The sequence below is a fragment of the Daldinia caldariorum genome (genome assembly GCF_022478825.1).
Source record: "Daldinia caldariorum strain CBS 122874 unplaced genomic scaffold F4812scaffold_21, whole genome shotgun sequence".
NCBI classification, from domain to species: Eukaryota; Fungi; Ascomycota; class Sordariomycetes; order Xylariales; family Hypoxylaceae; genus Daldinia; species Daldinia caldariorum.
Window position 1 is genome coordinate 256274 of NW_025953057.1, and position 12665 is coordinate 268938.

General features: G+C 42.7%; 4 protein-coding genes across 4 annotated transcripts; 2 read left to right on the plus strand and 2 right to left on the minus strand.

Annotated features, from left to right (window-relative positions):
- Nucleotides 1-3393: 3393 nt before the first annotated feature.
- Nucleotides 3394-5442, minus strand: F4812DRAFT_443736 (uncharacterized protein). The gene is made up of 2 exons (XM_047935427.1): nt 4914-5442; nt 3394-4836 (listed from the first exon to the last, which is right to left on the minus strand). Exons 1-2 carry the CDS (start codon nt 5000-5002, stop codon nt 3690-3692), a joined length of 1236 nt encoding a protein of 411 aa, XP_047786508.1. The 5' UTR covers nt 5003-5442; the 3' UTR covers nt 3394-3689.
- Nucleotides 5443-7232, plus strand: F4812DRAFT_443738 (uncharacterized protein). Its single transcript, XM_047935428.1, has 2 exons — nt 5443-6130; nt 6257-7232. Exons 1-2 carry the CDS (start codon nt 5899-5901, stop codon nt 6865-6867), a joined length of 843 nt encoding a protein of 280 aa, XP_047786509.1. The 5' UTR covers nt 5443-5898; the 3' UTR covers nt 6868-7232.
- Nucleotides 7141-8719, minus strand: F4812DRAFT_215206 (DNA glycosylase). Its single transcript, XM_047930385.1, has one exon. It carries the CDS (start codon nt 8514-8516, stop codon nt 7413-7415), a length of 1104 nt encoding a protein of 367 aa, XP_047786510.1. The 5' UTR covers nt 8517-8719; the 3' UTR covers nt 7141-7412.
- Nucleotides 8720-10098: 1379 nt separating this feature from the next.
- F4812DRAFT_215409 (nucleotide-diphospho-sugar transferase) lies at nt 10099-12330 on the plus strand. Its single transcript, XM_047930387.1, has 2 exons — nt 10099-11948; nt 12001-12330. Exons 1-2 carry the CDS (start codon nt 10479-10481, stop codon nt 12055-12057), a joined length of 1527 nt encoding a protein of 508 aa, XP_047786511.1. The 5' UTR covers nt 10099-10478; the 3' UTR covers nt 12058-12330.
- The last annotated feature ends 335 nt before the right edge of the window (nt 12331-12665 follow it).

Genomic DNA, 12665 nt, shown 5'->3' on the forward strand with positions numbered 1-12665 from the left:
TCCTTAATTATTAATCTAAATCTTATATTTAACCTATATAAGGGAAAAGACTTTAAGCTTTTTTAATGAACATTTTTAACGTTTTATTAACACTTAACTTATATCGTTACTATTAACCCAAAATCAAAACCCCTATTACTACACTTTAACGGACCTAAGTGTAAGTTCGTTACACTTTTAAAGTATTTTACAATTCTTAAATATATAACCTATCTTATTACAATTATAATACTTAATTTTAATTATATTTTTCTTAAGTTTTTCCATTTTAATAGCGTTAAAGCTTTTTTTTTAAATTTTTTCTTAATATAAGTAAAAATAAGCTTTTTAATTTTTTTTTCTTAAAACCTTTATATAATCTTTTATTATAAATAATAATATATTTAATATATTTATTAATATACTTAAGCTTTTTTTCTTTTAAAATCTTATTTTTAACTTATATAATTAACCCTTTATAAAAATAATTAAATTAAATATCTTTAAGAAATTAAGCAATTATTATTAATCTTTTAAATTTAATAATATATTTTAAAACTTTTTTAATTTATTTAAAGTTTTAAATAACTTTATAAGTATTTTCCTTTTTAAATAAGTTCCCGAATATTAATTACATTTTATTTTTAAAGTTAAAGTACTTATTAAAAATATATTTAAATTCTTTTATTTCTTTTTAAATTTTATTTAAATAATTATTTATAATAAGTTAAAACTATTTAAAAGTATTATTTTTAAAGTATTAATATATTATTAAAACTTTATACTCATCTTTATTAAAATTAACTTAAAAGAAAATTAAATAAAATTTAACTGTGTTAAATCAAGTTTTTATATTTGTAATATTATTATACTTAAATAGTGGAAAAGGTTTAAATCTCTTATTAAATAATAACGGGACCGTAAGGTCTTATTGTACTGGATGTGGATTAAGGTTTTTATTATTATCTTTATCATTATTTTTCTTAATTTTAAATTTGGTTAATTCTTTTTTTAAAATGTTTATTTCGTTTTTAAATGCTTAATAAGCTTTATATGCTCTTTAAAGTCCTTCTTTTATAAAATCTATTTTATTTTCCTTAGTTTAAGCTTTTCCTTTTCTTTTATTAATAATTTTAATAATCTTTTTTACTTTTTTTTAAATGATTTTACTTAAAACCTAATTTTTGCTAAAGCTATATTATTAATTAATTTTAAAATATAATTAAAAGGTAATATATTAAGTTCATTATATTATTTTATTTAATTAATTTTTATTAAAAGTTAATTTTTATTAAAAGTTAATTTTTAAGGGTTTTATTTAATAAATATTTTAAGATAAATAAATTATAGTTAATTTAAGTAAATAAAAGGATATTATTATTAAAATTAATATTTATATTATATTTAATTAGTAATAATATTAATTAAAAAATTATTAAAATATAATGAACTTATATTTAAATTTAATAAAATATAGTAATTAAGGTTTTAATTTTAAATAAATAATAAATAATACGGGTTAAATGTTAATAAAATGTTAAAATATTTATTAAAAAAGCTTAAAGTCCTTTTTTTTATATAAGTTAAATATAAGATTTAAATTAATAGTTAAGGAAATATAAATAAATGATTAAATATATAATAATTTAAATATCCTATAGATTTTCTTTATTTTTAACTTAAAGCCTTTATAATCTTAATGATTTTAATAATCTCATTAAAATCATTAAGATTATTAAAATCATTTCCCTTTATTAAGATTGCTAAGGTTTATTTGTTCTTAATTGTACGTTTTAAAATCCCCGCTTCTATATAAAGTATAGTTCTTATGCTATTAATTCGTAACAATTATTAATATTTAAAAAAAGTAAATTAAAAAAGGATAAAAAAAACTTATTTTTATATAATTTAAAATACATAAATACTTTTTTTATTAAATACGTACCGTAATGTAATACATATATATATATATATATCATGCAACCATCAATTTTTTATAATTATATTATTATTAACCAATAGCTTAATAAGCCATACCAAGTGAGGAAACGGGGTTATTATTACGAATTTTAAGGCGTGCGGCCCAAGATTAGGCCATGCGCAGGGCGCATGGGCCACCTTGAGAAATGGGAAGGACCTCCCTGTCACGTGGCACCCTCAGGAGCGTAATCTCGCGTAGTTACGCACCACTACGCTGAGGCTCTGCGCGTAACTATGCGTAGCTACGCGCTACTACGCCTATACTGACGATTTTCTATATAGATAGCTTCGTATTCCCACTAGGTAGAATCGTCAGTAGTCAATTTAAGTCATTCCTGAAGCTTACCAAGTATCACATACACTTGAATCACGATATCAACTCTGTTACCTTCAAACCAAGCCTTAACCTTGTGACAGTTATGACCAACAACGATTCGGATAAACGTCGGTTGAATGGATCTTATGGATCTTAGAGATTTGATGGATCTTGATAAGATCCAAAAGATCCAGAAGATCCAACGAACTGACAAGATCACTCAGGAAGAATGACAAAACAGAGCAATACAGCAAGAAGGGCATTTCATATAACTATCAAACGTTTCTCATGTATCTAGTCATTCATTAATAAGGTACTAGTGTTGTCTACGTATACTCGACGTCGCACCCCTTTGGGGTGCTGCGCTTTAATTAAGAAATCGGGCAGTAATTAAGCTAGCGTACCAAACTTCAAACACCAGTAAGAGGTTATTCCGATCCCTGTTACCTGCTAAAAGCGGAAGAGGAACAATAATATTTTATGAAATTTTATGAATGTTGGAAAATACTTTAAAATGTGTAGGAACTACACTTATTCGGAAGTACTTCGGATCGAATCCCTAATCTTGCCCGTTTCCTTAATTAAAGCGTAGCACCCCTTTGGGGTGCGACGTCGAGTATACGTAGACAGTACTAGTACTCTATCTATGGTCCTTCTCCGCAGTGATCGAGGATCTTTTTGACCTCGTATTCTTCTTCGTCTTCGAGCTCTGTAGTCTTGTCAAGCTGTGCCCGTGCAGAACAGCGTCAAAATAGGTAGCGCACCTATTTAGAATACCAGAACATCATCTTTTGATAATAGGTTTTACGACCAGTACCACCAATACCACCAAGAATAAAATACACAAAAATATCTCTATAAACTTCAGCTCTTATATTTTATTCATATGGTTTATCTATTTCTCCTTAACAGTACTTATTGCGGCATCGTATTTCTAAGTTTTAATAAGGTAAGTTATGGTATACCATGGGAGAGTGCGCCACCTATTTTGACGCTGTTCTGGTAGGTAGTTAGATCACGAACTAGAGGCAAGGCATACTCGTTCTCGTTCTCGATACCCGCTTGCTGATGCCAAGAACTCAGCTCACTAACTTGGCTTATCCATATGAGGAAATAACTGCGAGGTAATCACATTAAGATTAGGAATGGGAATTCGACGTATGATCCTAGCTTAAAATAATTGACCCGACTCCATCAAGGCCTCAATGGCGAAGCACTCAACGAGAAGAACTCTTAGGCGGTATCTCATTTTCGGGATGGTATCAACAAGAGTACCTAACCTAACCTAAGGTATTGCACCATATAGGTAATAGCATGGGGGGTATCTACGTAAACCTAGCATATAGTTTCAACCCAGGTGATAAACAAACACAAGAAGGGACCCCAACAGAAACCGTAAAAAGAACCAAGCACGTCAGCGTCGGCGTCTGACAAATTTCTCCCAACGATGGCCACGTTCGTCGTACCCGGCGCTAGGACCCACGTGCATCTCCTTCCAACACCTGGCGCAGTAGATCTCGTCGTCACAGCCCAGGCAGCGGATCGCGCCGTCTTCCAAGCACACGACGCACCACGTCTTCTGGTCCTCGTCCGTGAAACCGAATCGCCTGATAAGTCCTGGCGCGGGCCGGTCTGCGGGCGCAAATGTGGGCGCCGAAGGGAGGCCTAGAGGATCGATGTCTGCGGGCACCGAAGGCAGATCCGGGCCATCGGATGTATCGACTTTGAGCGCGGCCATGCGGGAAGAGATAGATGCCGCGAAGTCGGCGTCATCCCGTGGTGCTTCAGGATGAGCTGGTAGATATTGGTCCTGGAAATCTGTCGGAACTGCAGGTAAACTGAAGGGGTCACCTTCACCTTCATTAGATCCCAATTTGGCTGTCCCTCCTCCATTTTCTGTTGCGTCGGCTGTAGTATTAGGTTTCACGGTGTGACTTGGTGCAGCAGCCGGAGACCCAGGCTGAGAGGGAACCTTAGTAGCGTTATCGTGCTCTACCTCATCAACAGCCTGGGCAAGAATTTCGTCGGTTTCACGGGTCATGCGTTCACCGTCGGAGTCATCGTCGCTGCTGCTTTCACTCTCATTCTCGTCGTGAGACTTCCTAGGCTTTGGATATTTTTCCAGATCGTCGGTAATCCTGGCAGTACCCCAGAGTTCTTGGAGAAGTGCGGTTACTCGGCGATGCTCATCTTCGGCCAACATCTCTTTGACCCGTTGCTGGTCGGATTCGAGGTCGGCAAGAAGCTCCTCGAGCGTCTGGTCATCAGTGTAGAGAAGGGGATCTTCGTCGCCGTCTACATTTTCTGTACATGAACTTTGCGGCACATCTACGCCTATTCCCGAACCTTGGGAATATGGAAGTGGCTGTGATGGCGGCTTAGGAGATGGCGAGGAGGTGGTGTTTTCTTTTTCTTCTTTTTCTCTACGATTTATCTCCGAGCCAGGGGAAGTAGTTTTGGCTTTATTATCAGTTTGGTTTCGAAGGCTCTTTAATCTTTCTGAAAGAGCATCTTCTTTAGATAAAGGTTTGGCTTGTTCTCTAGTAGATGCTGCAACTGACCTGGAGATGCTTAGCAAAGCTATGTGAGCGACCTAGCATACGACGTAACTAGAATAATAAATAATAAGCTGTCTTACTTTGAGGGGGGGCTTAGATTGACAGTACTAGGCTTAAGCGCATTTAGCCTCTCAAGAAGAGTTCGATCAGATCCCGGGAGATCCGTCATGGCGAGAACGGGGATGTGAGATAGGTTGACGGAAGTATTGACGTTGCTCTGTCTGTCTCTGTTTACCTGCCCAGGTGGTAAAAAGTGGCGATACAAGGCGTCAACTTTAGTTCCTTATTGGTTTCTTGAGGTTGGTAGGGTTCATGCTGACATCAATTTGTATGTATTGTATATAGTAAGGCTGAGCTGTTGGTCCGGGGATTTATTGTGTAATTATCAGATTCGCCTTGCAGCATATTAGGAAAGGTGATGCCACTCCTGGTTGGCTAACTGGCTGGTTATTGAGATAACTAGTGGGGATCTATAGGTACCTTATTCCAAATCAAGTTGCTGGGAGGTACCTCCTACCTAAGGTTAGAGGTACATGTACAATTTGTCATACATTAGGTAGTAAATGCTTGGTCTCTCCACTGTGACAGCAGTGAATTGCATTGTCCTTCTAGAGCAGTTCTAAAAGTGGATTAAAGTCATGAACAGCACAGCATGAACAGGCGGCTTAGACAAAGGATTAACTCTTTTTTTCTCCTTGCAAAACTATAGACGTCACGAGAGAAACAAAGAGGCAATGATTGGCAGCCCCAACCCTTCAAACCTTTAAAGTATTGGCCGCACCGCCACCTACATAACAATGTAGCCCCTCATCAAGCCGTACCCCGGACTGCCTAACTGATAGCCTGATTAAAACTTAGTATCGTGTCGGAGTACCCAAGTGCGGTGCCAAGCAGAATCTTGGCAATAACCCTTCATCGTTGTTATTAATCTACATATACTCCAACTTCTCATCTTTTCAACTTTTTCTTTGATTTTCGCTTACATCCAATTTCATCCATTTTCCGCTATACAAGCATCGCTGTGCCTCGATATTGCTTTGTCCCCCCCAATAGTTATCCATTCTCATGAAGACCTCACATTTCTTACTGGGCCTAGCTGCCCTCACCCAAAACATCAATGCCGCAACAATTCGCGATGTTCAAGACGTCGCTTTAGATGCGACAATATCGGACATTCCGATAGAACAGCGGGACCCGGGGACATTTGCGCAAAGCGAAGAATTATGGAAGCGCAAAGGTGGCGGAGGAGGTGGCGGTAGAGGCGGTGGTGGTTCTTCAGGTTCGTCTGGCGGTCGCGGTGGGTCTGGCTCCTCTGGCTCGTCTGGCTCTTCTGGCTCTTCTGGTTCTTCTGGTATTGTTGATTCGGCAGCGCGGTAGTCGCATCGGGGTAAAAAGCGCGAATAGGCTAACAATCCGATTATAGGTAGTTCCGGAGGTTCTTCCAGCGGCGGTCGCGGGTCGCCGGGATCCAATACCGGCGGCTCGACGACGACCGGAAGCGGTGTCCGACCTAGCTATGGAGGCGGTGGATACTACGGCGGCGGCGCAAAGCAGCCGTACAAGGCTGGTACCGCGACTCCCTCCGGCATCTTCCCCTTCGTCCTCGGCGGCGCCGCTCTCGGAACCCTTGGCTTCGTAGGCTTGAGCTTGGCCTCCAACGCGTATGCGTATCCTTACACGCATCACTACCCCTACCACAACGCTACAACCAATCAGAACGAGACCAAACCCGTCGTGTGCATTTGTGATTACTACGGCGAGTGCGGTTGCGACGACAACGGCAACCAGACGTACTTCAACTCCGTCATCGGAGACGGCAGCTACGAAAACCTGAACAGGTCGCTAGTTACCGTGGCCGAGAACGAGACTACCCACGAGAAAACCATCTACATCTATGGTACCCTGCCCAACGGCACGACCTCGTCGGGTGGCACCGAAGACCCCAACGCTGGTGCTGGCTTGCAGACGCTAGCCCGAGCTGCGGGTTGGTGGCCGGTAGTGACGACCGCGATCGCTATCGTGTGCCTTTCGTAAGGACGGAGGCTTGATTTTGATTTATATCCTTCAATTTTTCTTTTGATCCTTTTTCTGTATATGTGACTTCGTACATTCTTTTCACGCATGACCCTCACGAGGTGAAGTTGCGATAACGCCTAGAACTCTAATGAGGGATATATACCCACGGGCGTTCCGGTTTTGTCTTGAAGGTGAGGGGGGGTTAGTTGGGGAGGCTAAGGTTTATGCTCATACGGTTGCTACATGTTGTATACCCATATGGAATACCCTCACAGACCTGGGGTTAAGACGGCCGCAGAGGCCAAGTTGCGGGAGTTCTCTCCTAGATAAAATAACACTATCTCAGCAATAACGTTCTAGATGCATGGCCTTCTAATTCGTGATATGCTACAAGTCTACCAATATCGATATAAACGTGTATTAACAATAGTATTTAGCTATGTAGACTGAAACTCATCAACTCGAACTAGGGGTATATCTCGTGAAAGAAGTAGCAAAGACTCGCTATGCATGGTAATCCTCGTTTGTAGCAGCAATAATAGAAGGCAAAGCAGCTCTTCTGTTCATGTCAAATTTGACGTTCCAAAATCCTTACTATCCTCAGCAACAACAACAACAGCAGCAGCAGCAGCAGCATCTTCTCTTTCTTTACGTCTCTCCACGCACCAATCTCCCAAAATCTTCCATATCCTCTCCTTCTCCTCCGGCCTTAGCGTCGCCGCGAGCCCGCTCGTACTAGTCGCCACGAACACCCTCGTACCCTCCCAAGGCTCGTCTCCACCACCCCCATCCCCATTCTTTCCGTCAGCAACAACAACACCCATCCTCTCCTCCTGCCACCCGTACTTAAACTCCCCCTTCGCCAGGGACCGCCCGCGGCGCACGCGGAACACGCTCTCCCAGATGCTCTTCCCCGTGATGCACGCGACCTCGGGCCGCCAGCGGCGACACTTGGCCTCGAGGACCGCGACGCCCTGGTCCATCTCGGCGCGGCTCAGCTCGGCGCCGCTGCGCGAGGGGCGGGCCACGATGTTAGTGTGGCCGAGGGCGAAGCGCGCGGGCATCGTCTGGTCCTCGTGCGCGCGGCAGCGCACGGGCGTGATGCCCGACGAGTGCAGGAGCTTCCAGAAGAGGTTCGACGGGTGCGCGTACGCGTGGCCCACGCGCGCCGTCTGCAGCCCCGGGTTCAGCCCGATGAACAGGATCAGCAGGTTCGGCGCGATGGCGTCCGGGAGGAGGGGCAGGTGCGCGTATGTGGAGGGCGGGGCGTAGGAGGAGGATGGGCCCCGGGATCGCTTTTTCTTGGGAGATGCCGAGGCTGGTGTTGTTAGGGGGGTGGTTTTCCTACTGCTGCTATTGCTGTTGCTGTTGCTGCTCTCTTCCGCATCTGATGTCCCCAGCCGCGTTTTGCGCTTCTTGGAGTTGGTTGGCGCTTCTGATGATGAGAGTGACGGTGACGGTGACGGTTGAGATGAGACGACGGACTGGGGTGTTGTTGATGTTGATAGCCTCTGACTTCGACGTGGTGATGATATAGATGACGGGTTTTGGCTTGGTCCCTTAAACACGAAATTCTTCAAATGGAGACGGCCTTCAAAGCTTGTTTCTCCGAGGGAATTATCTGATTTGCCATTTATTATCCCACGGTCATCTTTGTCGGCTGCCATTGTGACGGTTTATAATAAATATATGAGGCCAATATAATTGTTCTTCTCGGTGACCCAATTGTTTAAACTGGTTATGTCTTTCTAGTTACTGTGGAAAGCAGAGGCTGATGCCGGATACATTGCAAGCATTGCAAGTAGGTACACTCGATTCCCTCAGTCTAGCGGATGCATGTTGTCGTTGACGCCAACTCTTATAGTGTACCTTAGATAAGTGGGAGAATTCGCAACTTAGCGTGATCAATTACGGGGCATGAATATTAGGTAAGGTACATGAGAAGGTACCTTATGTACCATGACATCTCACTAACACAGAAACCGGACAAAGTTCGTATTCTTTGAAAACACCATCTGCACTGCCTCATCGTAGTAACATATTGTTTTAGACATTCCGAAGCCATTTAAGCTCCAAACGTCTATTGAATAATAGATACCATTTCCTCGTATCGGAACGCTAGATCGGAAGGACTTTAATGTTTGTCAGGGATTGCACCCAGAGCTTATCTAGATCTATTCAATCAGAATTCATTTGAAGTCTAGACATGTCCAATCAGGTACGGCTGGTACCGCACGTTAGGTTAGGATGATTGCAAATGCAGCTTGCCGATTGCAATATCACACATATTGACATATTGACATATTGAACGTCGTCAGCCCACCAAACTATAAAATACAAACACGGATAATACAGCAGACGGCTGTTATACACACTCTAACTACCAGGTAGGCTATACGAAATGCAACTCCAGCAACGTATCGGTTTAGCAAATAGGAGGTGGCTGCGTCGCCGCATGGCTTGTCGAAGCGGTGAGATGCGAGATGCAAGTCCATCTATAGTATCCAACCAAATACTATGTAATCGAGATGGATAGCTACGAATCGTATGAAAGAGCGGAATAAAAACAGGTGATCCCAGGCGATGGTGTTCACTAAGACGCTAACACGCTAACCTGCAGACATGCCGGACATGGAGGGGCAATGCGAAAAGCTAAGGCTGTTTAAAACTGCTAAAATTCCCCTCAACCCCACCAAGTCTGCATCTCTAAACGTTTCTACATGTACCTAGGTAGACTTGCACAAGGATCCCCTGTTTCTGCCCCTCTGCCCCTTTCCTACAGTGAAGCCTCCAAGTTTTGCAAAGACCCCCCTCGCTTTTGATAAGCCACACCACCTTTCGCCACAAATTCAACCTCCAGGATGACATAAGGGCTGATAAAATGCCTCAAGTTTTTATAAGCTGATCAGATCAAAGCACCTTTTCCACTGCGACAAAAAATCTTGAGTTAAACCTTAAGGCATAAGGATAACAACACCATTAACTATCGTGACTTACGCTACATGTAGCATTATAGGTACTTAATCTATTCCCGCTTATTCAACTTTTTTAAATTTTATGCTTTACTACTTCCTCACCTCATAGTTACGCCGTTTTAACGTGGTTGCTAATAGCTTAATATAATGCCTTGAAATATGAGTATTTTTAATAACTGGGTATTTTGTTAACTTGAGTTTGATAGGAATCGCCGTGGCTAAAATGATTAACCGTGGCTTTACCTGACTACCTACCTAAGGTAATCGCGCCTCAAGGTGTGCTCCTAACACATCCTTACTACCTACCTAGCCTAAGGTAGGTAAGTACTAGGAGAAGTAGTGACAAGGGGTAAAAGCTAACAATATTTCAAGGGGTGGAGTTGCACCACGAGTTGTTGTACTTTCTGCCCCTCAGCTCTTCCAGCTTATTTGTTTTCCGGAGATCCCCTGTCTCTCTTAACATAGTTCTGTTAGGTAACCTCAAGTCCCTATTTCTTTCATAAGTCCAGCACTGCCTTTTGAATTTCAAGCTTGGGATTTTTCCTTTGGTAAAGTCTTTTCTTCCCTTCCTGTCCTATAATCTGCGTACAGATTATACAAGCTACCTTTATCTTTATCAGTTTATACGGCTCTCAACCCTCGCTCAAGACCACCATGGCACAATTTACTCCCACCGAGTATCAGAACCTCAAGTCTGTATACGAAAAGGCCGGCCAGGGTCATGTATTCACTTATTTCGACTCCCTAAGCCAGCCCGAGCAACAAGCCTTTTTCGAGCAACTCCAGAAGATTGATCCCGCCAGAGTCCAGAAACTACGAGACCTTGCTTTGAACCCACCGACAGAGGAGGGTCAGGCCGTCCTCGAACCCCTCCCCGAGTCGGCTAATGCTAGCATTTACGATTCGAAGCCTGAAGATATTCAAAGATGGTATGACCTTGGTTTAGAACTGATTGGGAAGGGTGAGGTTGCCGTAGTTTTGCTAGCCGGCGGTCAAGGTACCCGCCTAGGAAGCAAAGCCCCAAAGGGAGCCTTCGATATTAAACTCCCTTCCCATAAATCCCTTTTCCAAATCCAAGCCGAGAGGATCTTGAAAGTCCAAGAGTTAGCAGCTGCGCGGGCCGCAGACCCTAGCAAGGCCGTGATCCCATGGTTCATCATGACCAGTGGTCCGACACGGGGGCCCACCGAGAGATTTTTCAAGAAGGAAAAGCTTGACGAACTGAGCGACGAGGAAAACGCCATCCGGGCTCAGGGAAAGCCTTACTTCGGCCTCGACCCCAAGAACGTAACCATCTTCGAACAAGGCGTACTTCCTTGCATCACCAACGACGGAAAGTTCATGCTTGCGAGCAAGGGAAAACTGGCTGTTGCTCCCGACGGCAACGGTGGTCTATACAAGGCTCTACAGGATGAAGGGGTCCTGGATAAAATGCGCCCCAATATCAAGCACGTCCACGCTTACTGCGTTGACAACTGCTTGGCCAAGGTCGCGGATCCGATCTTCATCGGATTCGCTGCGGAGAAGAAGGTGAAAATTGCTACTAAGGTTGTAAGGAAGCGAGATGCCAAGGAGTCAGTCGGTCTCATCCTCCAGAAGAATGGCAAGCCTGATGTTGTCGAGTACTCGGAAGTCGACGATGCCATTCGTCAAGCAGTAGACCCCAAGCAACCCAGCATCCTCAAGTTCCGCGCTGCCAACATCGTCAACCACTATTATTCGTTCGAATATCTGGACAGCATGGGAGATGCTGTGAACAGCTTACCACCGCATGTTGCCCGAAAGAAGATTCCCTTTTTCGATACCGAGAAGGGTGAGGCTGTAGAACCCAAGACGCCAAACGGTATCAAGCTGGAGCAATTCGTTTTTGATAACTTCAAGTGGCTAAACTTAGACGAGTTTGCCTGCTTCGAAGTCAGGCGTGAAGAGGAGTTCTCCCCTCTAAAGAATGCAGACCCAGCCCAAACGTCTGACGGAACATTCGAGAAAGAGCCTGAGGACAGCCCTACAACCAGTCGCAGACACATCAAAGAGCAGGGTCGACGATGGGTTGAAGCAGCTGGCGCAACGGTCAAGAATGGAGATGTTGACGGTGGCCTTGAGGTCTCCCCGCTCACAAGCTACGTAAGTTTTTATCCCTACCAACAACTCAGGACACTTCTGACAGTAAGCATAGGCCGGCGAAGGTCTGGAGGAGTTCAAGGGGCAGACCATCGAACAAGCTACTATTTGATTAAGCGAAAAGATAAGTATGCTGTCACCTTTGAAAGTTAATGGCTGGGTCTTAGCATTTACTTTCAGAAATATAACCTCATTTGACATTGAAGATAACTACGAAAGAAAAAATAACATAGAGAAACTCTTTGACAGTTTTACAATATGTATTTCATTAGATTTTCAAGTATCATTTGTCTGTATAACTCTTTGGAAGTTAGCAAAATGAATACGCCAAGACCCGGCCATGATTATTCGAGGGTGCTAGATACCCCGGTAGACCAATTAACATAAAAAATAGAATACCCAATTTCCAGAGCATACCAATGGGCCTAGTAGAGTTCCGCGGGTTCGACATGATAGTTCATTGTTATGGTTACGGGATAAGGATTTCATTGAACACACTACAGAGAGTAACTATCCGGCAAAATAATAGCATTTGTTTAAAACTCTAGTTTAGCCTTGTGATCAGGTAATAGCCAGGTCACATCCCACCTTTCTTTGGTATCTCAACTTTGCTGCAGCCTACGACCTGTGTGATTTCAGAGACTAACAATAGGCATTCTAAACATCCAATTCCAAGATTGTTCCACAAAATCGTATAAATATCTGCCCAGAACGCTTGCG